The sequence below is a fragment of the Anser cygnoides genome, chromosome 16 (assembly GCF_040182565.1).
Source record: "Anser cygnoides isolate HZ-2024a breed goose chromosome 16, Taihu_goose_T2T_genome, whole genome shotgun sequence".
NCBI lineage: Eukaryota > Metazoa > Chordata > Aves > Anseriformes > Anatidae > Anser > Anser cygnoides.
In genome coordinates, this window is record NC_089888.1 from 8,063,377 (window position 1) to 8,088,570 (window position 25,194).

At 45.2% G+C, this 25,194-nt stretch overlaps 1 protein-coding gene across 11 annotated transcripts in view; it reads left to right on the plus strand.

Moving 5' to 3' along the window:
* Positions 1-25,194, plus strand: part of NFATC2 (nuclear factor of activated T cells 2) — a 111,870-nt gene that overhangs the window by 21,027 nt on the left and 65,649 nt on the right. For 4 of the 11 annotated variants that reach the window (XM_066978140.1, XM_066978142.1, XM_048072479.2 and 1 more), the window contains 2 exons: positions 8,343-9,369; positions 10,752-10,920. In XM_066978140.1, the coding sequence (XP_066834241.1) occupies positions 8,343-9,369; positions 10,752-10,920 (1,196 nt within the window). Of the gene's footprint in view, positions 1-26; positions 5,471-8,342; positions 9,370-10,751; positions 10,921-25,194 lie in introns of those variants that run through there. The other 7 variants (XM_066978146.1, XM_066978143.1, XM_048072486.2 and 4 more) reach the window with 4 other exon arrangements.

Here is a 25,194-nt window from a genome sequence, read left to right on the forward strand (position 1 = left end):
GGGGCCGCCGCTGCCGGACCCGGCGGCCCCCGGGGACCGGGCCGGGGGGAAAAGGAAGGGGCCGGGGGTGCTGCCGGCCCCTGCCCGCCCCGCCGAGCCCCTGGCCGGGATGGCGGCTGGGTGCGATGCCCCGCTGCCTCCCGGTGAGGGATGCGGGGCCGCTCTGGCCGCGCCCGTCCGGGCTGCAGCAGGCGGCGGTGCCTCGGTGGTGGCCGGAGCGATGCTGGGACTCGCCTGGTAGTGACAAAGTCCTGCCCCCGCGGATCGCAGGGCTTGGGGAAGGAGAAGGAGAAGCGCCCGGCTCGGTTGGTTTCCTTGTGGCCGTCCTCACGGCGGCAGAGGGTGCGCTGGGAGCTCCCTGCCCAGGAGGAGAGTTAGGGAGCTGGCGTGGGGCTGCCCAGCCCGCTGGGGTGGCAGGGAGCCCTGCCGAGCTGGTTGTCAGTTTGGGTTCAAACACCATAAACTTTGGTTAAACTGAAAAAGATAAATTTGTTTAAAAAAGTGATAGGTTGTTCTCCTACTTTCCCAACTTTATGCAAGTCTGCGGTACTAAAAGTATTGTGACAAGTGTTCCCTGACTTTCTAAATGATGATTCTGTCTGCTAATGATACTAAAAAGCGATACTTCCAGCTCCATAAAATACAGATCTGTGTAAACCAGATGAAAGAGACCGGACCCAGAGGAAAGAAGTGCTGGGATGTCGTTTCTAAGACACGCTCGTTTTGATTCTGAACAGTAGAGGTGGCGTTTTGTTAGGGCGTTTGAAGAAAGATGCTGTGTTCCTAGGGAATGGTGCAGGTGAAGGAGACCCAATAGGCCTGAATTGTGGCATCGTTAGCAAAATGGAGAGCAGTTACTGAGGTTTAGTCTTTGTTTACATGTGTGCATATACAAACGTGCACCAGCATGGCAGCTGAGTTAGGGGGGCTAGTGTCATCCAATGTCCAAAGCTGAATTTTCTTTTGAGGTTTAATGTACATCAAACCATGCTAAAATAGATCCATGATGGGAAGAGGTCAGTGATTTTAATGAAAATACATTCGCTCTCAGTGAAAGTTTCAGATACTATTTTTTTCACATCTTTGCAATAGAGAGTACTGCTGTGAGGCCTTAGGTGGGAAGTTCCACAGAATATAACAGTGCGTAGGTGGGGGGTAGAAAGTTTAATCTTCTCAACCACATAAACGCAGAGCAGTGTACGCCTGTAGTAGAAGTAACTTCCTTCTTGAGCCTGCTTTCTCCACATTTGAATGACTGGAAACCATAATTAGTAGTAATTTTGTTTGTTCCAAAGATGGAAATCATTAGCATAAAAAAAATCACAGCCATATATACTGGCATTGTAATCTGGAGAACATTCTCTCTTGCTTTGAAAAGGCACCAGCTCGAGTCTGTAAGCAATCCAGTATACATCCGTGACCTTTAATGTACAAAAGATTAAAGCATGTTTACACGAGAACAGAAAATGTTCAAATGTTGAGGAAGGGCTTTATCCACATGCTGGTGGTAAATGATGCTTGTTGTTCATGTGAGATTCTGGCCTCATCTGAACTGCAGTTAGGAAAACAAGTCCCTTTCAGTGGAGGATTCAAAATGGAACCAAAACCATAGGACTGTCTGAGCGAGGATCCCCGTATTTGAGTCTGGTTCCTACGTTCAAAGCCCGTTTGAAAGAGGCTCTGGTTTCCTCAGTCTGGGCAGCTCCACCCACAGCTCACGACAAGTCCTATAATAACAAATCTCTGCAAACATGCTAAAAGTAATTAAAAATAGTTAATGAAACAAATGGAAATCTGGGGCTCTAGACATGAATTGGGACAAAAGTTTATTCCTGATAAACAATTTTTTAAGAGGTTTTGATTTGACAGTATCCACCTAAGCTTGTGTTTTAAAAGTAGGATCTATATCACAACTTGTTGCCATGGAAATGCCAGAAATATTCTTACTGAAAGCAGCTGGCATTCAGGAGTGCTTATGTGTGCCTGAGACAACAGGAACATGGACTGCTATAAAAGCAACAGAGGAAAAAAGGGTAAATAAAAATCCTACGGTCAATATTATTAATATTAGATATTCCTCTTGAAGCCAACCATTTCCATAAGCAGGAGTGTTGTACACAGTGCCATTTTCCATGTGCCTTTTACTTTCACCCTTACTTGCCAGACTTTAATTAGCTATCTTCTCCTTGGTATTTTCAAACCAGACATGTCTGCCTTTAGCAGGCTGAACTCCAAGAAGTGCCCAGGTGAATGGCTTTGGAACTTGTGCAAAGCCGGTGTCCTGGCTGCTAGGTTGAAGTCATGGTTTCACTTGGGCGCGGAAGATGCTTACTGTCCTTTTAAACTATGTGTTAGATTCATGCCCTTCAAAGAGACATGTGGAGGCATTGCTAGTGGTATCCCAAGTTTTATCTAATTTCAAATTTGAAACGTGCTGAATATCTTTGTTTCTCAGAGGGGATTGACAGAAAGTAGTTGCACCTGCTGAACCTCCCAGCAAGGTTACAACTCCTGTGCAAGAGGAATGGCAGACCCTAAATGAGAATTTGAACTAGCTTCTGCAAATAGGATTCCCTGATGAATACGTTCTGACAAACGTTTTGTATGTTATTCCATGCTAATTCCATAATGTCTCTCCACTATGAGAGACAAAAAACCTGAAAACCAGACCTCTGCTCTGCTTTTGCAGGTCAATTCTTGTATTTTTGTTCTGTGTTCACCACGGGATGATTGATCCACCGATAGATAGCACTAGCACATCTTTTTTTGATACTTGAGGTTAACCCTTCTGTGAAGTGATCCTCTGAGTGGAGTTCTGAAACTTAAAATTCAAACAAAACCCACCTTTTAATAAGATTCCAGACAAATCCTGCCCTAAGACAACAGGTGAGAGTGGCAGTCAGAAGGAGGATTTTCTCATAGGCTCAAGCCTTTGCTGTAGTTTAGCAGCCTTTGCATTGATTCTTGCAATAAGAATCTTCAAGCAAGTGGCTATGTATATTATAGAGAGGAGAAGCAGGGAGCATCTGTAAATATTAATATTCTTCCAAATGCTTGTTTTCATGTAGATAGACTCACAGGGACATTGCTACCTCTTGTAGTTGTCAAACGCTGTATAATTTGATTGCCTCATTCCTTCTTTTTCTCCCCAAGTACAAATCTATTAAAAGGGGAAAAATGCTTGCTGGTAACTGCCTCGGTAACACAGGACGCAGTGTTCAGCAGCAGCCGTACAGTAAGGAAACAAATATGCACATGTAACAGAGAATACCAAATTTCACTCAGGAAACCAACTTTCACTTTGAGCTTCCAGGCAGCTAGAGTAAATATCAGAATACTCAGCTTTTGAAAAATGAAAAAAAGCTCCAGACTGGCCATGAAATTATATTAAGTAATTAAAAATTTTTAGGACTGTCTTACTTATGCAAATAAGTAACTCCATTTAAATCATAGCAAACGGGTGTGAGGTCAAAACCGAGCTTCTCCCCTGCGTTCCCTTGGCTCCCTTGTCCCGCACACGGCTATCTTTAGCTTCTCTTAGATGATGATTTGTATGAACCCCTTGTGGAATGCAGTTGCTCTGGTGATCTGTTATTCCCTAATTTCATGCTAATTGGCAAGGTCACATTTGGCTGACTGAATGGCTTTGAAGTTGCTGCCTTGTTTAACAAACAGCACAGGGTGGGCCGCTGCAAACCCATGTGTGCACGCACTGGCGTGCGTCGGGCCAGACTTGGGAAATCTCCTGGGCCCGGCAGGCCTCGGTACAGGTTTTCCTCTTTCAGAGGTGTGTGAAAAGTTAAATCCTTTGAAACTTAAATCCATTGATCTCTTTCACCTTTTTACTCTTTGTGGTAATTGCTCCCAATGTGAGCACCTGGGGAGGTGGCCCAGCCACCAGATGGTTAGTTGAGCTGCCTGCAGCATTCGTGTGTCTATAGGAGCTGGCGTGCTGTTTATTTATAAGGTGGTAGCATACAGAGTTCTGCTTCCATTTCCTATTGTGAGAAGAGGAAAGATCATCTTGTGAACTTTTAACTGAATAAAGACTGAGGAACAAAGCGGGAAATAAAGAGCTGTCAGCTTGGATGCGATCCCTCCCGCAGGGCTTGGAGGTAGGCCTTCGCTAGCCATGAGGCTTGGGTACCAGAGGGGAGTAGTGAAGTCAGTCTGCTGACAGTTTGCACTGACGCTGACTGAGGATGTGGGGAGGCACCAGTGCTGTTTGGATGTGAAGCTTTCTTTCTTTTAACTCCCTTTTAAGCAAGAAGGATATTTTGTTAGTGAATCAGAGGATGAGTCAGCAGTGAAAGCTAAGGCTGAGAGACTGAGCAGTGCCCAAGTGAAGGGAGGTGGGGAAGCCCTGTAGTGACAGGGGCAGAAAGAGGGGTGTCAGGGGAGCTGTGCTGTGCTGCTCTGGGTTGCTCCCCTAGATGTCTGTCCAGCTGCAGTCAGAAAAGCAGTGGAGAGGGCAGTCCTTCACAAGAAGAGCTCTGTCTGTGTGCTGGGATGCAGGAGTAGATGAATCCTTGAAGGTGGCACAACACTGGCTGCAAAGCTGTGCCACCAGGACTTCCACACAGGTTGCAAAGCTACTTCAGTTCTTGTAGAACACACGTGCTAGGTCCATTGATCATAATGGTCCCCTTGTAGGGGGATGCAATGGCCCCTCGCCTCCTCAGGGAGCCCTGCAGGGGGCTGTGCTCTGCTCCTGTCACCCTAACCAAGCTCATGGGGGCAGCTTTTCCTCCCCATGCCAGGGAGAAGCACCCGTGAGATACACTGCCATCCCTGGGGCCGTGCCTGGGGCTGCTCTACATTCAGGCTGGTGCCTGTGAATGCAGAGGGAAAGCAGGAGGGGAACAACCTTTCCCTGACCCCTGCCTCCCCTGTCTCCTGACGTTGTTTGGGAAAATAAACTCCCATGGCACTTGCATGGGGAAGTGGGATGTTGGCTTGCGTCCTCCCCTTCCCTGAGTGGATCCTGGGCACATCAGCAGCGAGCTGAGCAGCCAGTCCTGCTCCTGCTGAAGCATGAGCCAAAATTTCTGCTGCTGTCAGTGGAAGAGCCGTTTATTTCAGGAACGCAGCACTCACTGCTTCACCCAAGCGCCCCTTCTCCCTCCCCCGTGAAGTCAGAGTGTTGCCTTGTAGCATCACAGGCGTTTCTGCGGCAACAGACTGTGACGCCACAGGCGTGGGCAACAGCGCCTGGGACAGTGATTTCATTGTAGCTCTGAAGCTACGCAGGCCCGGGAGATCTCCCAAAAAAACCCTCAAGCCCCGGGTCCAGCAGAAGCCAGGCCGATGCGTCAGGGCCCGGCAGCGTCTCCAGGCCGCATGGAGCCGCCCCCGCCCCGAGCCCAGGGGCTCCCTGACCTGACGCGGGCCACAGGCCGAGCCGTACTCATCTGCAGCACTGCCCACATCCCAGTGCTGCCGCCCGCTTTATCGATAATTCAACGTGTGTGTATGTGTGTGTATAGCGGGGGGGAAGCTAAATATTTTTGCTCTGAGGAAGGCTGTGGGTGTTGTCTGCTTGGCAAAGGGTGCCTCCCTGGCTCACTCCCGGCTAGCGAGGGGTGAGCAATCCCAGCTTGCGTGGCCTGTGAAGCACTTTGGAGTGCTCTGGGAAGAATGCTGCATGAAGACAAGGTCGTGTTGCAGCTTGCTGTTGTGCCGAAATATTGTCATTAATATCTGGGGCATGGATCCTCTCGGAGGGTGGATAGCCAGGATGAAAGTGCTTGTATTGAAGGTGCTTAATAACACATTATTTCAGGAAAAAGGAAAGAAAAAAATATAAATAATCTAAAGCCTGGTTTTTAATGAGCAAAATGCAGGATGTATGTGTTTGCTATTCACAAAACTTTAAAAGTTACACATGCACACATAAATATGTTGTTGTTGTCCCCCTATCCCCTCGACACAAATCTGAACACGCTGGCTTCACTGCGTAACATACGTTGTGAGGAGCTGTTGTTATTTCCCTCTTGTATGTTTACCTGGCAGCTAATGGCATAGATAGTAGGGTTTAACGTGTGCGGTGGGGGCAGCTATTACAGTAGTCTTTTGAATGGGGAACTGAAACGGCCGCCTGTTCCTTGATGTGAAGCTGCTCAGCCCGGAGAGCTTTTATGCGATTACTGATCGCTGTGTGACTCCTGTCTCGAGTCTTGATGTCAATCTTTGCTCTGTTTGGTGCTGATTTTGCTTGCTTGCATCAATTTGAATCTGAATGATTCTTCTGAAAGCAGTGGGAGTGATGTTTTGTGTGACTGTGGGGAGGCGTGTTGCTCTGTTGAGCCCTAAGGAGGGATGAGTTTAATTCACAGTGAATCATAGCACCAATATCTAGGCATGATGTGACAGAATTTGAGTGATGTGAATGGCACATGAATTCCTGTGAATGCCAAAGCTCTGATATCTGAGATAACGGTGCTACAAAATGTTCAGCTCAAAATTCAGTTACTCGTTGCTGTTTTCCCTATTCCCCAAGCAGCTACGTGCTGGGATTAAAAGCCAGAAGGAACCTTAAGGACTCTGCAAGCTGGACTCTTCCAGTTGTCTCTGATCCTGTCACGTAGAAATTCTGTGTGTTGGTTTGTTTGGTTGGCAGGCTGGTGTTGTCCAATAAACACTAAAGTTCAGCATTTCCTGCTAAATTTTTCTTTAAGTGGAGTTTTCTCCAGGTTTTGCAAAACTTTCAGCACAAAAAGTAGTAGTAGTAGTAGTAGTAGTCCACACTGAGACTCTGTCTTCATTTACACAATCTTAAAGCTGAGTTAATTTTAAGAAAAAATCCCTAATGGAGCTAATGACTAGGGAAATACTGCCACTTTGGAGGAGAAAAACAGGTTCATAATCAAAAAATAAAGATGGCTTTGAACTTTTCACTGCAGACCCAATCTGTGGTGGATTTTGCTTTCACATTAAGAAGGATTTAAAACTGAAAGATACCAGAAAACCCCTGAAATTAAATGACAGTCTCTGTGTAGAAATTTCACTATGGCCTTTTGCTGCTTTTGCAAAAAGTACGGTTGGCTCCTACCTGGCTTTATGGACAATGCTATTGCTCAGAGGAAATGCTGTCTCATGTAGGACTTAGAGAAAATGTTGGAACCAAAAAACTCTTTGCCTGTGACACATACTGATCTGTGCCCAAGGGTGAACAGATAAAGCAAATTAATTTCAAACCGTGCTGTTTCAAGTATTTCCTGCTGGATACATTAAAGTCTTTAAAAACATAAAATTCCTGGTGATAGCCTGCATGTTCTTGTGTAATGACAAATATTATTCAGCTCCTAGGCTAGGGAAACTACTGGAGCTGATGTTCATCAAGGAGTCTGTCCCAGGGATACCTGGCATGCTTCACTCTCAGATGCCCCTGGCATTAAGCGCCCGATGGGGTGCTGGGACGAGATCCAGGCTGGGCTCAGTGATACTGGTGGGAATTCTGCTCTTGCCTAGAAGCGTCCCTATGCTCTGCAGTCTGGGGGCAGTTTGCAAAATGGAGAATCTCTAAGAATTGAGAATTTTTGTACCAGGAGTGAGGGTTCCACTGAACACTTACCTGTTTTTCTGTACTTTATAATCTTCCTCTGAGCTGAAATTAGAAAGTGATTGCCTGTAAACATGGGTTGGATTCTATCTCTTTCTTTTCTAACAAATCTTTGTGAATGTGTTTTCTGATCATCCGTTGATTTTTTATGTGAAACCTGTTACCAAAACTTGTTGACATGGTATGGAGCCAAACAAATCTTCACACAGAATTGACTTTTTAATGCTGAGCTTGAACTCAGCATTGGTTTCATGAAACCTTTTTTGGCTGGGCTTTACTGTGTAAGAAACACTTTCCTTTTTCACCAAAAGCTGTTCCTTAACCTTTTGGTTTTATGTAGATCTATTTGGAAGGGGTTTCATGATGTGATGGTCTCACTCCAGCTTGTAGCTGACAAAAATTGACCGGCATCACAACATTTCAGTTGATGCTAATGGACATAGTTGGCAAAATGAGTAGGAAGGCCCATGTCTAAATGGGCAGAGAGGCTGATGTGCTGCCTACCCTTCCAGGTGACCCCTCTAGCTCAGGTAGTGGGAGCCCGACAGGGCAGCGTGGAGGAGTTTGCAGTGCTTCTGTCCATGCTGCATCTGCTCTGAGCACTTGAGCTTCCCTGGCTCTTAATCCAGTACTTTTCACAAGCATTAATTGCAGTTAAAATTAAACAAATATTTACCTAATATCAGATCACAGTCAGTTTATAAATATGCATATTTTAATCCATGATTGCTCAGCTTCTGTAATAATATTTATAGTCTTAAAGAGACCCTTCTTTTTCCAGAAGAACCGACTCCACATAAAACCAACAGCCCACCCTCTGGAGTTGCATACGCTCATGATGTCTTGGACTGTGGCCTCAAGCCATGCCCCCTGCCTTTTTCTAGCCTTTCTGCAGATCCCATGGGCAGATATGGACAGCCAGATAGCATAGGGACAACACCTACAAACCCTGCCAACGCTGCAGGGGCCTCTGCTCCGAGCCCTAGGATTGAAATTACTCCATATCCTGAACTGATTCATTCAGGGGGTCCCTACCGCAGCAGAGACACAGATGTTCTTTTGGTAGAACATCAGTCAAACTCAGCTACCGCTAGCCCGAGGGTTACCCTGCCTGTCCCTGGCTTTGAGGGCTACAGAGAACCACTGTGTTTGAGCCCAGCTAGTAGCGGCTCCTCTGCAAGTTTCATTTCAGAGACAAATTTATCTCCTTGCACATCACCATGTGTTTCACCAAATAATGGTCCTAGTGATGACCTTTGTCCGCAGTTTCAAAACATCCATACTCATTATTCTCCTAGAACCTCTCCAATAATGTCACCACGAACAAGCATCACGGAGGAAACCTGCTTGGGACAACATTCACCATCACCCCGTCCCAACTCAAGGTCTTCGTCACCAGGTGCAAAACGGAGGTACTCTTGCACTGAGCTCTACAATACTCAGCTGCCTTCCACTTCTCCACGACAGTCAAGGACCCCCTCTCCACAATCCTCTCCTCGCATCCCACTGAGGGAAGACAGCTCTTCAGTTACTTACACGCAGTTGCCCACCGCTTCTATTTCCATGGATGCTATGAACAGCCTCCCTACAGATCCTTCCTGTGGTGTTCCCACGAAAATTTGGAAAACCAGCCCTGACCCTTCGTCCATGCCTTCCCACAAAAACAGCATTCCATGTCACGTCTTTCAGACTGTTGACTTCCACGGGCCTTGCGAGCAGGAGGACAGGAGAAACTCAGCCCCAGAATCGATTTTGTTGGTTCCTCCATCCTGGACAAAACAACTGATGCCGGCAATTCCTATCTGCAGGTATATAATGCTTCTTGTGGCTGTGTGTTTTCTCATGGTATGATGCCCTGTCTAGTGTATGATGATCCCTAGGGAGTTTTCCTGTGGGCCAGATCCTGCTGCAGAGCAAAGCTAAGTGCTCAGGGATGGCCCTGGTTCATGTGAACCCAATCCCTCCAAGAGATGAAGGATCTGGGTTTGGAAGAAGCATCATCGAAGTGGTTCATTGGTACCACATCATGCAACAAATTCATATCAGTTTGCTAAACTATTTATATAAAAAGCAGATTCCAAACAGCCTTTGACAAAGGGTAAATGTTCTCATTCCATCCAGCTACTTTTAAAGAGAATGGTTTGGTTGTTTTTTTAAATTCAGCGAATGTCTTGCTTACACATTTCCATAAAGGATAAAAATACTTTAAATATTTCCCAAGTCAGAATAGAGCATGCTGCTCCAAGTCAGGCTGAACATTCGTGCTGCTCCAAGTGACTTATTGTTGGTTGTTAATTTGTAAATTGCCATCTAACCAAAATCTCAGTCACTTGCATGACCCTCTTTAACTCCATTATCTGGCACTGGCAGCACCCAGCAGCACACCAGTTTGGACCCTGTTTGTTGTGTATCTGCCAGAATGGTGATTTCCAAATTTGTGACTCCACCTCCAGTCGCATCTGGAATCCCATCAGACCTGCTATCCCTTGTGTCAGCACAGTTGTCCCCACGCTGGGGTTACCCCGTGCTGCTCCGGTCATGGGAAACGCAAATTGCAAGAGGAAGAAGTCACATAGATTGTGACTTTCTGTGACTTGTTAGATCAGTCCTGGCAGCAGTTTATACTCACAAAGTTGGAGTTGGTTAAAATGCAGTGCAAGCTCAAATTGTATGTTTCACTGTATTCATCTCATGTGGTAAGCTCTTGTGTATTTTGATAACAGGAGAACTATTATCAGGAAAGACTATTTTGCACTTTATTCTTCTGCGTCTTATTAGTTGTGAAAATCATACAGTGTTACTAATTTACACAACTAGTAAGTAATGGCAAATGGAGATAATGTTTCACAGTGCATACTACCCATGTTCAAAACTCAAGACGCGCAGCAAAGTTAGATAAAAGAGGGGGATCTTTGAAATAATGCGACAGGTATGGATATCTCTATTTAAGAACATGGAGGTGCCTTACTTCTGCCAGGTGGGCCCACAGAAATTACTGTGTTTGTCCTGAATTTCATCTAGGGTTGTAATCAAACGTGAGCAGGACAGCATGCGATCACTGAAACTAATAACAAACTCCTGAACTTGTTAGCAGGAGCAGCCCATTGGTGTTCTCGGAGGACAAACAGCTCAGGTCTTTGGGAAAAAAAGTGCTGAAAGGCTTCAGCTTATCTGGTCTCTCTCTGTCCAGTTTGCCCGTCCAGTCGCTCCCACCCCTCGAGTGGCCTCTCTCCAGCCAGTCCGGCTCCTACGAGCTGCGGATCGAAGTGCAGCCCAAGCCTCACCACCGTGCGCACTACGAGACGGAGGGGAGCCGAGGGGCCGTCAAGGCACCGACCGGAGGCCATCCCGTCGTTCAGGTAAGGGTCTGGAGATTACTTGCATGGAGAAAAAAATGGGGCTGGCCTTATTTTTGAAACTCTTGCTGGGGGCTTTTCCCCCGAAACAGGGGAGCTTGTGGTACTGCATGTGTTTGTAGTAGGCGTGCATAAAATGTCTGAAGTTGAATGGCGGTGAATTTCCAGAAGTTTGAAAAGTTAGTTTGGATTGGCTTGTGGAAGCTTAGAAACTGCACAAAAATATTTGCTACCTTTTCTGGGCTAGATGTTAAAAGTCCTTTGACTGTCCCAGCTCTGTCATAAGGTGTCCAGATGCCCTGTATTCCACCTGAACCTGTTTTATCTTGAGAACAGACTTGTCTGTCCCTGCAGCAGGGAGGTGCTATTGGTATTCCTGGCTGTATCGAACTTCAACTCCTCTCCGGTCCATACAACCAAATTGTGTGAGACTCACACAAGTTCCCTTGAAGTTTAAAGGAAGGCAAAGCTGCCCTCTGGCTGTAGGGCCTTCCAATTTAAATGTAGGTCAGAGAACTTCACCAGTGTGGGATCCAAGCACTAGGCACATCCATTTCAGTCCTCTCCTGTTTTTATGTCACTTGCTTATGCTGTGTCCCACCTTGCATGCTGTTCTGCTCGTCATCTGTGGTAACACTGCCTTCTTTTTGTCCTGGATGTGTGACACCAATAGGAAATTGCACTAGCTGTAGCTGTTGTGTGATAAGGAGATAGGAGGGCAACAAATTATGTAGCAATGGGGATGAGTTCAAGAAAAAGTTTGGCCTCTCTAAAGGCTGTGACTGCAGAGAGGATGTGTTTACTGACTGTAACTCTGTAGAGAAAGGGTGAATGAGTTTAAGCAGGAATTCCCTCCTGAATTGGGCTGATGTCAGTATAGAAACAAAATTTTATCTCTCTGAGGTATTACTTATTGCTACTAGGAGTTCAGTTCTGGTCCTAGCTATGCTTGAGAGAAGGGAACTCGTGCTACTGAAATCAGTGAACAGAATCCAAGCTGACAGGCTGGAAGTGACAAAATTTGGCCCTCTGAGCTGATTCATTATTCTGCTGAAGAGGGTGAAGGGGCTTTTCCTTTGCCGTGCAAAGTCCAAGGTATAAAATTGGCTGGGTAGCCCGACAGTAGCCATTTGGGGCCACATCAGGTTTTTTACTCATCTCCTCCTTATTTCAGACAGTGCCATTCCGGAAGGAAAGCCAAGCTTTTGGCCAGGGTTGCAAGGTGTTCGTGTGATATTGCTGGTAATGACGTATAGCAACTGTCCAGATCAGCTACAGCTTTCAATAAGCAAAGTCAGGGTGCATCCTACAGATGTTCCCATCACACTCATGACTTTCTATGGCAAGCCTGAGACAGGAAAATGCTGAAGTTTATGCTCAATTTTAAGCATATGATCAATACCAGTAATTCCACTGGTTTGATTTGTGTTTAACTTCAAACACTAAATATTATGCTGCAGGCTCAGCCCCTTTTAAAATCAAGCCATTAATTGTTAAATCAATGAATTTGTTTATTTCTGTTGAGCTGGACTTGCATATATGGACTGGATACTTGAGCAAAGGGTGCAGGATAATAAATAGTAATCACATTTGCCGTAACTTAATATATACAATTTTTTTAGTCCATAAATCTGACCAACCCACCACAGTGTGTTGGAAGCTACATGGAAACATGAACAGTGTGTCCAGTCAGCACTTGCTCATTTCTCAGTTTGCTTACATATAATATCATTTACCTTTCCAATATGTTCCTATCAACCGGATGTTTATTACAGCGAATGACTTTCTTGTCACATGGGGAAATAAGTGTTTTGTTTCCTTCCTGTAATCAATATCTGTCAAAAAAGGGATTTATATTTTCTGTTGGAGATAGGAGCTGATATTCCTAGTTTTATCACAATTTGCTATCCAGCTTAAAGATCTAAAACTGTAAATACAAAGATCCACGGTAAAGTCTCCCAAGCAGATGTACCTCTGCACAGCTGTGCCTGCATGTGGGGGGGAATATGGACAGTTTCTTTATGAAGGTTTATTATAAACCTGGAAGTATTTGTTGGATTTGTGTTCACTTTAACATAACAGAGATCATATGGGTACTATGAGCAATGAGATAGTTGCACCTGTATGGTTTATGACATCTGAAACTCATGAAGGCTAGTAAAATCCAAAGCTTTCATCTCATAAGTTATTTGGCTTCAAGCTTCTCTTCTTCTTTCCCCTCAGTGCATTTTAACTTTTGTGTTCCTGTCAGATTCCAACAGTACAGCAACAGACAAAATGAAACAGGAGAGATTTTTAAAGCTGAGGAAAGCGTGCTTGAGTTAGAGGCAACTGGTTGCAAGGAAACTAAATTACATTACTTTTCAACAAGTTGTATCTGTTTTCAGCCCCAGAGCAGGAATGGCAATGTTTACACAGGGATGACGGGGCTGCAGTTCTCCTGCGGGCTGCAGACCTTATGCTGGGGACTTGCTGCACTCCCAAAATGTCAGACATGAGCACACCAACCGCCTTTTTTTTTGTTGTTTTGGTTTGTGTTTTCTGTTTGTTTAGGTTTTTTTGAGCGCTAGGACCCCTCCATGCCAACTTTCTTGAATCCAGTGCTGTCTCTTAAGCATTTGGACTTAAACACTGAGCAGCCAAACTTGCCCCAAGTGTGAGAACCCCACCAAAGCGGTGGGATTTATACTGAGGCTGAACGTCCCATTCACGTTACTATGTTTTACAACCACTTTCAATAGACTGCTTATTTTGATTACCTTTTCTAATGACTTAATTTTTTTTCTGACTTTTCTGATTTCCCATAAAATTAACCCTTCATGTGACTATCCAGCCGAGCCTTCTGGAGGAAGAAATGTTGGCTAGTTTTTCCAGCATGATGTTAGTTTGCAATATTTATTTTTTGAAAACTGCATTTTGCATGCAAGTTTCTTCTTTTGGGTGTGCTGAAGCTACAGACCAGCAGATCTCATATCCTCTAGGCCTTATCTTGTGGTTTATCTTTCTGATGCTGCTTCCTCTTTTTCACGTGTCTAGCCCCGAGAGTTTGTGCTCTGCACCAAGTTGTGCACTCCAAGTTTGGCAGGAGAAGTGTCTGATTAATCAAAATGTCTGGTTAGCTGGGCCATACGGAAGAGGCCATTTACTTTGTTTACCTGGGGAAGGAAGAAAGAAGCCATTCATCCCATGTAATGTTCACACCATCGAACTTCAGAGAACTTCTAGAGACATGGAGAAGTGTAGGCTTCCAGTTTAGGTGTTCTGAATCTTTCTTTGGGGAAAACTGCAGTTTGCTATTAACTACAGAGAAACTTAAGCTTGCATTTTAGAGATGTTATTTGAATGCGAACACTTAGACATCTGGTGGACACACACTGGCACATCACTGAAAACAGCAAGGAAATCCCAAGTAGCAAGGATAAAGCTGAAGTTTGCACGCAGTTACCTTCTTGCAGGGCCATCCAGTTGCTGAAATAGCAGAGGAGGGGTAGACATGATTGTTTTCTTCCTTCCCAACTCCTTTTCATTGAAGTTGAGGATCAACTGCTTGCATCAAGACTCTGAAAGAGGCTGTCCACTAGGTAGAGGCTGCTTCTGCGTAAAGAGTTTATGGATGTGATGGGGTTTGAGATGGCAATGCAAAAACAAACCTAGCTCAGTCCAAGTTCACCCCGCAGTAGTGCTGCCTGCTCAGAGGAGTACAGTCTCATTCTTTGCATGCTTTTAAAACATCTACTGGGAAGTACATGGATATATTTGTATTCTGCCTGGGACAGGAGACATGAACTAGATAATTCCATGAGATCTCACCCAGCATTATAGGAACTCCCACCTCTTTGAAGAAATCAAAATTTTGGTGTTGTTAGCATTTCTTGCTATCCTGTTTTCAAGAGGAAGCAGGACATGTGGTAGCATTTGAGTAACACTGGATGCTGGCATAGGTGTATTTCTACTGCGCACAGGAAAATGTCACAGTAAGAACCTCTCTGTTTCAGGGAGACAGATGTTCAGTTCTTCAGCAAAGGTTCTCCTGTATTTGAACTGTTTAAGATGGTGTTGAAAAGGAAAGACCTTTTCAGTAGCAAAGACTGGATATGAATGAACTTCACCCCATTGAGCAGAGCGTCTGGTCCCTTAAAAGCCATAAAAGTATTGTTTTAAATATATTTGGAAAGCTTGGTGGTTCTGTTTTTGTCCTATTGCTTTGCATGGAAGCAGACTTTTTTCAAGATGGAAATTAAGTTTCACACAATAGTGTGATATTTCAGGGAGTTCTAAGTGGAGCCCTTTTCCTTTCCCTTTCACTTGCCTTGAAGGAAAGACAAGTTTTAAAGGAAGATGAGCACTTGATTTATGCAAATAATTGTGCACATACTCTGGATCTGTACTTGCTCCGTTAGAAATGGTTGCATTTACATATGTTGCGGTCCACGTGTATAAAAGACAGTCCCATTTCACATAATTGTTTTCCCACATTCTGAAGTACTCAGGGTCCTTGCAGTTGATCAGTTCTGATAAATGTGTGATTTACTGCTGCATATAATTGAGAGCAGTGGTACAGGGCATCAGTTTCAGTTGTGTATCTGCCATGGTCTATAGAGATGCCAAAGTATATTATTTTGTTGAGAATCTGTTTCAGAACTCAGCTAAGTCTTGGGGGTCAGAGAGGTAAATAAGATTTTTTTTTTTAAAAACTCTTTGTTTCTAATTTTTCCCCCAAATGCCTGTGTGTTTTGGACTTGTCTTGCTGTAAACAGTCCCCAGTGTTTTACACAGCTCTTCGGCGCATTAATTTGTAGTAATTTTCTCAAAGGAGCATGCCTAACTCTGGTATTTTGTTTTTTATTGCCATCTTAGCAAAGCCTTCCCTGATGTATTAACTTCTCTAATTTATCTTTACAAAAGGCTCAAAGCCTTCTGAATGAAAACAAGCACAGAGGTAATCGGTAACTTATTTGCATCTCTCACTCTCACGCTCTCGCTGCATTAACTCAGTTTTTCATCTACAAACCCGTCATTTTCCACCGCTTGTGTCAGGTAACTGAATCGATTCAGCACAACCAATTTGCAAAGCAGCCGAGCACGCTTGTCTCTCGGGCCCCCATTTTTAAAGGCAGCGCCCTACCCACGGCGCACAGCCTGACCGGAGCAGCCAGCCGGCTGGGGCTGGGGCCTGCTCGGTGTTCGGGGAGAGCGGAGCCTTTGCAGTGAGCAGCCGTGGCGGCCTGTCTGCGAGGCTGGCGCCAGGGGCCGAGTGGTGCTGGGACCGTGCTCCCGCCTCGAAGTCGCATCGCAGCGGTTTGGGCGCTTCCCCAGGAAGTGGCAGCCCCGCGCTTGGGCCCAGCTCCGCTGCAGGGCTCGGCGGCTTCACATGCGCACCCCACGCAGCTTTCTCCTGCCTCCTCTGGAGCCCTCGGCCCCTGTGGGCAGGGGAACAAGCTCCCTGCGACTGCTTCCGCTGCTGCGAAGTCCTGGGGTCGGTGTTGAGTCGAACATGATGGGTTAAGCTGAGCGATGAGGCCGAGAGACAGGAGGAGATCTGTCCTCCAGGTCAGAGCTTCGGGGGCACCTCCTTCCCCCACTTCCTCCTCAGAGCGGGGCGGGGAGAAATCTCAAGTGCTCTGAGACTTCAGCCCCTGCCAATATCCTCAAATCACCCGGGAGTTGTATTTATTTAACAAGAGCCCTGCCAGCACAGATGTCTAGGACACCAGTGAGGTCCTCAGTCTCCTCTGCTCTTGGCACACACGATGTCAGAAGCTGCTGACAGTTCGTCTGACAGAGGTTTAGGAGCAGTGACTTCCAGCATGGCAGCAATGGGCAAAGAGGGCACAAGACGACCCTCAGCTGTGTGGAAATGGATGTCCCCTGTGGGCCTCATTTCAGAGGCCAAGCGGGGGGAGGCAATCCTGGTATGAGCTATCATCCCACTGCCATAATTACATCTCCTTTATGGGCTTGATTGTAATGGTAAAAATAAAATGTGTTACCCAAATGTTGAATTTAGTACAGCATCCAAATATAGACCAGGTCTACAAAGCACCAGTGCTGGGACAGAGGCAGCGCAGGGCCCCGTCACAGCCGGTGCTGTGCCACGCGTGCTGGGCTCCTCCTTGCTTCTGGTCTTTTAGGCAGGGAAGCTGCAGGGAGGGGACAGAGGGGGGGACCCAGTCAGCACAGCGCACCCCTCCTCCCCCTGGGTTTTAACTTTTAAAACTGTGGTGCCTTTCACTGCCTCTCTCTCTCTCTTTATTATTATTTTTTATTATTAAAAAGAGGCTGTAATTGTGGAGTTGTTACTGGAACACACGGGAGCTGCTTTGAAATAACAAATGTATGTTCACTTTCCTTTTATATTTGAATTTTGCCGTATGTGTTTTCTTGTGGTTTCCAAGTCAAAGATGACTTTGTTTTCTAGGCTAGGCTTCCCATGGGGCCTTGAGTTGTGAGTGTGTGTGACTTCCAACATTCAACTAATTATTTTGCTTATTAGTGAAACCAGAACCTTTGATGGAAACTCAAAACCAAATCACAGCTTGATATCGTAATTCACACTCTCACAAGCAGGGCTAGATTAGAGATGTGTTCCTGCTGAAATGAAAACTAGCCTGCCCAGATGATTTACCGCTGGGGACATAGGGGTGGTTGGGTTTCTCTTTCTCTGCCCATCCTCCTGTTCAGTGAAGGGGAAGTCAGAGGTCCAGGATGAAGGGGGGTGTTTGCACTTCCCTAAGTGTTTGGCCTCCGCGAGCTGCCCTGGACGTGTGCAGCTAAGCTGGCTCGTGCTGTGCCATGTCTCTGTACTGATCTAGCTGCCTTTACTTCCTTTTTGTAGCGAGTGGGAGCCTTGTGTTGGCTCCTCGCTGCTTTTGGACCTTGCAGGGATTCTGCCTCCAACTTGAGAACAGCGTGTGACAAATTGTCTGCATGCATCATGCCTAATTAACCTGCAGGATTACTGGGCTTGTTTGCACAACTGTGGTGATTGATTGCATGTGCCTTTTGAGCTCTGAGCTGTTGGTTCGTGGGTACATTTACGGTGTTTACATGTGCTATTGCAGGGATCGATGTGCAGTTCTGAAAGTGTAGACCTTGGTTTTAGGAATATCTGAGAAATTCTCTTTAAAGCTACTATACTGTCAAATGCACGGGGAGATGAGTTGGTACCCCTCACACTGTCATGGTAGCGTACTGGTAGCATGGCTGTACCTTCGGATCTGTCTAACTGAGAGTTCGCTGGAAACACTGAGGAAATTAAATTACTAGATAAATCGGAAGTAGCGTAGGAAAACATGATTGAGCCTGAAAGTGGCTTTTGTTAAGATATGGGACTGGACTGAATAATAGGGAATATTAAATATGATATCTAATAAACAAAGATAAGAGGAAGAGCTGGCTCATATGCCTTCTCTACCATTAATGCAAGAGGAGAACTGCTGGACAACAGTAAGGGTAATTAGCTACTGGGAGAATTTACCTGGAGTTAAGCTGCATCCTCTGTTGCTTGAAGTTGTTAAACTGGGTCTGCATGCCCCTGTGAAAGGGATGCTGTCCCTCACAAAGAGGTTACGTGCTGAACGAGTGCATCTCGCCCCTAGCAGAGAGCCAGGGAGGATCTCTCCCTTTTACAGTTGGGGTGCAGAGATGCAGGTGACCAGAGAACCACGTACCTCAAGGGAGCAGCTGGATCTTACCATGTGTCTTGTGTTAGAGATGACCGAATGGTTCTCATTGCAACTTTTTGTCTCAGAATGAAAATGGAGCCCAAGTCAAAATACATTGCTTTTGATGGAAAGTAGTTTTGGCAGAGGTGAGGGGAAGGCAAGTATACCAGCCAAGTCTGAGGATGATGCCTGTGAGATGCAGGCGGCCTCAGTTATTCCTTGTCCGGATTAGGCAGATCCAAGATTTAGGCTACTCTTTCATGTGTTCTTTAACTGACAGACTGTACATGCAGGAGTCAGTGTGCAGCAAACCAGAGGCTGAATTCGTGGCTGTTTGCCATAAATGTGGACACACACAGCAGTAACGCCTACATAACTCATCCTGTTCAGGCTGCGCTCAAGTATCTGCAGAAGTTGTTCATGCAGAGCAGCTAGCATCCTCTAAATTCACATCTGGGCACTCTGTGCATGGGCTCCACCATGCAGCAAAGCCTCCAGTTTCCCTCTCCTTCTCTCAAGACCCATTCCTATTTAATAGAAAGTGCCTTGCTCTGAGCGAGGACCTGCATATGGGTGTCTGTGTCTCTGGGGAGAGTCATGTCACTGGGCTTATGCCTGCTTGGGGGGAAAGGGGCTGGGCTCCTCCTGGAGCTTCTTGGTGAAAATTTTCTAGGGTCTCTCTATTTCTTTCTGAAACAACTGTTGAAACCTTGAGGCTTCCAGCAGATTCCAAGATGCTCTTGCTGCTGCCTCTGTCCCATTTCTCCCCTTATCTTGGTTGCTCTCAAACTTTGTGCCACTTCTTGGTTGCACAGCGTGCTCTACCTGGGACTGTGTACTCTGCCAGGAAGGGCAAAATAATTGTGGCAGGGGAAGCTGCAGGGTTATGTGACAGAAAAACATCTCTGCTTGCTACCTTCATTCTGCTCCAACCTGGTTGAGGCCAGTCCCCACCGAGCCTCCCGCAGCTGGCAAGGAATGACGTGGCTAGCTGGTGGCAGAGCTCTGTGCTGGGAGATGGCAGTGCAATTCTGGTGAAATCAGCAGATTTGCATCCTCTGCTTTGCTTGTGGCAGAGAGTTCTTTCTTGCTCAGGGAAGTTGAAATCTTTTGTCTTGAGTGTGCATGGAAGCTGACTAACTACGCGGATGGTTTTCTTAGTATGAAAAAAATTGTATTTTCACCCAAATATAAAAATCCTACCTTCCCAGTCTCCACATCAGTGAGATGCAGTCAGATGCATAGTGTCTATTTTTTTTAAACTTTAAGCAATGAAAGTCAAAGCACCTTGAAAACAAGCAGCTCTTCATAGACATAGGGAAACTGAGGCACAAAGAGGCAAAAGCTTGCCCATGTTGCAAAGTGTGGTCAGTATCAAAATGATTTGGAACCGAAGCCTGCTTTGACCCTTAAGTGCTTTTTCCTGAGACCTGCCTTCTCTGCCCCAGGCTGCTGTTTTAACCCCTGGTGGAAGCAGAACGCCCAGTTAGGCACTGGGAGCCTGGTTGTCATTTACTGTAAGGAACAGCAGTGTAAATGAGATTCAGTCCTTGGAATTCTGACAAAATTGTCACCAAAATAAGGAATGTTTAAAATCAAATATAATAAAAACTCATCATTTAGCAGAATCAGATGTTCAAAGGATTATCTTCTGAGGCCTTTTTAGACTGCTTCAGTGAGGAGTAAAAAGAACCGAGGCAGGGATTTCCTTCTGGTTTGCGTTCTTTTGCTATGTCTCAAGTACATCAAATTGAACAAAAACATGTGACAAGTTTCAACTTTATTGCTCAATGGCAGCTCGAACGAAAGCAGGCAGGCAAGCCACTACATGTTACAGTGTCTGGATGAGGTCTTTGTGTTAATTACTGACAGCTATTGATATGCCACTCTCCCGAGACAATATAAATTTCCATCTCAGAGTACTGTTGAATAAAGACCCCCCAAAAAATCCTTGAAATTGTTGCAGCCAAAAAGTATTAATGATAGGAATTAATGATCAAATCCAAAACACAAAGTTCCTTCAACCAGGAAACCAACTGAAGAGGCGCCGCAGAAATGCTGTGGCAAGCAGAGGCTACTGAGACAAGCACATCTTCCTCTGCTCTCCTGCGGATTGTCCTAAAATGCTTTCTGGCATGGAAAACAGCATCAGGGCTGATGAAGAGTCTGGGCAGGGGAATAATTTGTGGTGTCAAATCCCTTGAGGCACAGGCTTAGCTCTGCAGTCTGGCTGCTTCAGGAGGAAGGTGGGAGTTGGGAGTGGGGGCTCCTTCCTCCAGCAGCCGGCGCCGAGACCTCATGCTGCTCCTTGTGCACCGAGGGGCGAGCCTGTAAGTGCTTTCTTATCTTCTCCTATACAGCAGGAAAAGGGAAGCAGTAGGAGGAAGCGATTTCTCACGCGGCTTTGTATTTGCTTCTAATTAAACGTTGCCAGTCGAGCTCTGTTTTCCCACTTTTCACCAACGGCTGATGACCATCTCTCTGAATCACCACGGCGTTATTTTCAAAGCTGACCACACACATGCACACCCCGTTCAGAGGGAAGCTGAAATGACTTCCATGGGGAGATAGCAAGTAATATGCAGCAGTTAATAGACCAAGCCTCTTGTTATGGTGAGGTGCAACAAGCAGGAGAGCTGATTAGTTTCAGGCAAATAAAAACACCATGGCTAGTGAATTCATTCCCCAGTTTTATACTCTCCTTTTGGCAGTAGCTTGTGTTGTCTAGACAGGAAGATGTGCACAATCAGCTTTAAAGATGCAGCTTTATACCCCACAGGGGAAAAAGACCTCAATCCCTGACAAGCAAAGCTCTGCTGGGTTGGATGGGAAACAAATTATTCCATTCTGCTCTCGAAGGCGATCAGAGTCTGTAGCGCACAGACTGCATCGCGCAGGTTCTCAATGGGGCTCTCCGAAGGTGCATTTAAGACTTGCAGATGCTCCTGCTGTTGTCTCACAAAGTCCATCCCTGTTTGAAAGCAGACCAGATACCTAGCTTGCAGATGTGCAACACTGAGCTAGAAATTCTCAAGAAAATTTGGCTCTGAAACCTGTCAATTAAAAAGGGAAGTGCAGAAACTAGCAATAATAGCAGAAAACAAGGTTGTACAGCTGGTGAGGGGTGTTAGCACAATCAGTGCTCATGGTAGAAAGAGGTTGGCAGCCCCTGCAGTGAAGCAGAGCATGGCAGGGATGGGACCTCTGATTTCTTACCGTGCTAATCCCCTGTGGGGCCTGGCAAATCACTGCATCTCTATGCCTTGGCTTCCCCATTTAAGAATACTTCCCCCCTGTCTGCTCTTCCTATCTCTTGCTAATAATGCAGTTCTCTATATACTACATTAATATTTAAATTCAAGTACATATGTCCAAGATTCAAAGATCTAAATTCCAAAGTTCCTAAGTTCCCTCTTTATGTGCATATGTTGTATCTGTTGGTGACCACCTATAGAATCTTAAGGAATTCACCCTTCTTTTTGACTCTGCTGTCAGTTTATCACTCAGTTACCAGAAAACATAGCTAAGCGGTGTTGCAGACTTTGCTTCTGCAATGAGATTTGCTGTTTACACAGTACTGCAAAGGTGAACCAATGTTTTTAAATCCCCACAGCCAGAGATTATGCAAACTGCAGCTGCAGGGTTTGTTTTATCTGAATACTGGAACAGGGATTGATTTAGACTTGATTTTCAAACTTGCTCAGTAAGTGGCTTATGTATTTGGGGCCGGGCTCTCAATTTGTAAGAGGACATGAATTTAGAAATAGTTCAGGAAAAAAAAAAAACATTCTTTCACGTGCCTAATGCGCGTGGTCTCAGTGGTGGTCTTAATGGCTGTGGTTCCCTGTACCATCACAGGAATTGTGTTTGGGTGGGTAACTGGACTGCCCACGCACAGCAGCTAATGGCATATCTGCTCATGTTTTGCATGCAGAATTGCATATGTGCCGTTCTGAAAATGGCAGTTAACTACCCCCTCTCCCAAATTTGACTGTTATTGATCCATGGATGAAGTGTAGAATGAATGAATTTTGTTTATGCAGAGGTGAGCTGATGATTCTGATCATGCCACAAATTTCATGCCACAAATTTCCATTTTGTTTTGAAACCCAATCATAGCAGCAAACCGAGCAAGAAAAGTCTCCTTGTTTTCTGAATGATGTTATTTGTTTATCTGCCAAAGTGCTTTGCATTTCCTCAGGTCACAGACCAGCCCATGTCTGGCTATGTTAATATTATAAGAGTTATGCAAAAGTAAAGTTTAAGAAAAATCTTTCAACTGAAAGAAATAGGATCTTAAAATCCCAAAATAGAGTATGGAAAGGTACACATCATGTCTGGCTTCTCTTTCCCCTTGTGGCAAATGTGACTCAAAGGTGTTGGTTTTTTTCCAGCTCGATCTGTATACAGTTTGGGGGAGTTTTATTGTGAATAGCTCACCTTATAATACACAAAATTATTTCCTTCCAGAGTTCTCTATTCATAAATCTTTCTTGATTCTCACTCTCTCAAAACTGAAATCCAGATGAATTCTTTTTCTTCACTGAAACAAGTGAGAAAGATGGTAAGAAAGCACCTTGGCACAGTGCTGGTCCCCCGCTCTTGTCTCTGGTGAATCTCCCACTTCGCTTGAGTGAGCAGCAAAGCGTTGGGCGCTCCCCTTGGGCAGTTGCAGCTTGCTGCAGTGCGTGCTGGGCTCTCCCTTTCCGAGAGATGAGCAAAAGAGTGGAGTGGGAAACGGAGACGTTACAGGGGCTTGGTTGTTGCTGAGGAAGGAAAAGATGAACATCAGAGTTGTTATTTGAAAATGTCTTAAGTCTTTGCTTCTCTGTAGGGTTCTTTCAGGGTTGCTTTTTCTCCTTCTTTGTGCCACCAAAGGAAGGATCGGCTTTCTGGTTAAGTTGTAAAGTAGCTGCCTAGCGTGGCGGAGGTGAGTGTTTGTGGAGAGTAGCAGTCTCTCCCGGTTCAGTTTTGAGGAAAGGTGTATCTGAAACAAAGCCCTAATGTGTTCTTTCATTCTAGCTCACAATGAATTTCTCTGTATAAAAATGCAGCACAAAATATTAACTCCTTCCTGTCCTCATGAAAAAGGGTTAGCATCACTATTGCCCTGTTACAAATAAACAGAGAGGTTATATGACATGACCAAAGCTATATAGTGAATTATTGGCAAAACTGTGTGTAAAACTCTGACTTTAATGTGCCTGGAGCAGTTCTGTGAGCTGTCCATCTTCAGTCTTTGTTCCTAAGTCATCCTGATGTATTCTTAGCATATGAATGATAGATGGAAATGCTTATGCTAAAAGATCACCTTTACTTATTATCCTTTAAAATGTAAAATATAAACAATTAAGATAAGGACGTACACTTTTAAATTGGGGTGCTTGATGCTTTCTTGTATTTTTCTCGTTGTATTTGCTTTTTATAATGCTATTTTGATTTTATGGTGATGTCATCCCAAAGCATTGTCATAATGTCATAAATTACCAAGTAATTACCTTACTTTCTTCCACTGATCAAGCGATTTATTTAAAGTCTTGTTCTGTGAAGGACCAGAAGTTCTTTTACTTTGTGTTTTGTACCCCCTTGTCCCACAGGTGACACAGATGTTGCCATATGAACAGACAGTCGACTCCTTTCCTTTTTTAACTATGTATACATTTACGCAGACACACAACTATGAACATTCTTATTATTAGAAGACCAGGAATAGTTTTTACCTTGGGAACTCACTCTATACATGAGGAAAAACACCACTTACAATTAGTTTTAAAGTTGGCCAGTTTTAAAACCTGTGTACGTTGCCAGTTCTGTTACAGCTGCTACTGACTGTGCTCACTTGGGGCAAATTTTCTTTTGTAATTTATTACCTGTTTTCTTCCATTCCAGTCTCCCATCAATAACTCTGGGGTTTTGCTCTGCCAGTTTGTAGACAGAACGAGTGCTGTGTTGCTGTCGCTGTAGCCACTGTTCCAGTCCAAAGAGTCCTCTCGTCATCCCAGCTGGATTGACAATTATTCCATCAGGCATGACAATAACCATGCTTAGTACTTAAAAGCTCCTCCTCTCTTCTCCCTCTCCCCTTGTAAAGACAATATGGCCTTTTCTGATACAATGGCTTTTCACTGAAGGCCAGGAAATCTTGGATTTTGAAACTACTGTGCTTAGGCTGGGTTTCAGTATGGCTCCCAGAGGACCTGGGCTTACCGGGCCTCCTCATGGGTAAGCAGGGGATAATTTGTACATTCAGGTCTGTTCCCAATAGATCTGTCATTGTGACCTCTGACAGCTTTAGTCCTCTAACTTTTCACCTCACTCGGCACATTTCTGAATCTCCTCATGGCCATCATTCTTGGCAACGCTGCTCCTTCAACACCAAGCCTTGCCCTTGGAGTCCAGCTCTGCTCCTCCGCCGCCTCACTCTAAGAGCCTAGCAGCACATTGGTGCAGACTTGGATCCTTTTTTCCCCTCCTAACAGCCTACTGAAGTACTTGTGTGACTGAGTTATTATAGGTGTATGGTCTGTGGCAGGGACGGGTTCTGTAATTCTTCCATGCACGACCTGTTCTCAAGGCCTGTTGGCTTCAGTGGAGGTATTCATGTGAATGGAGG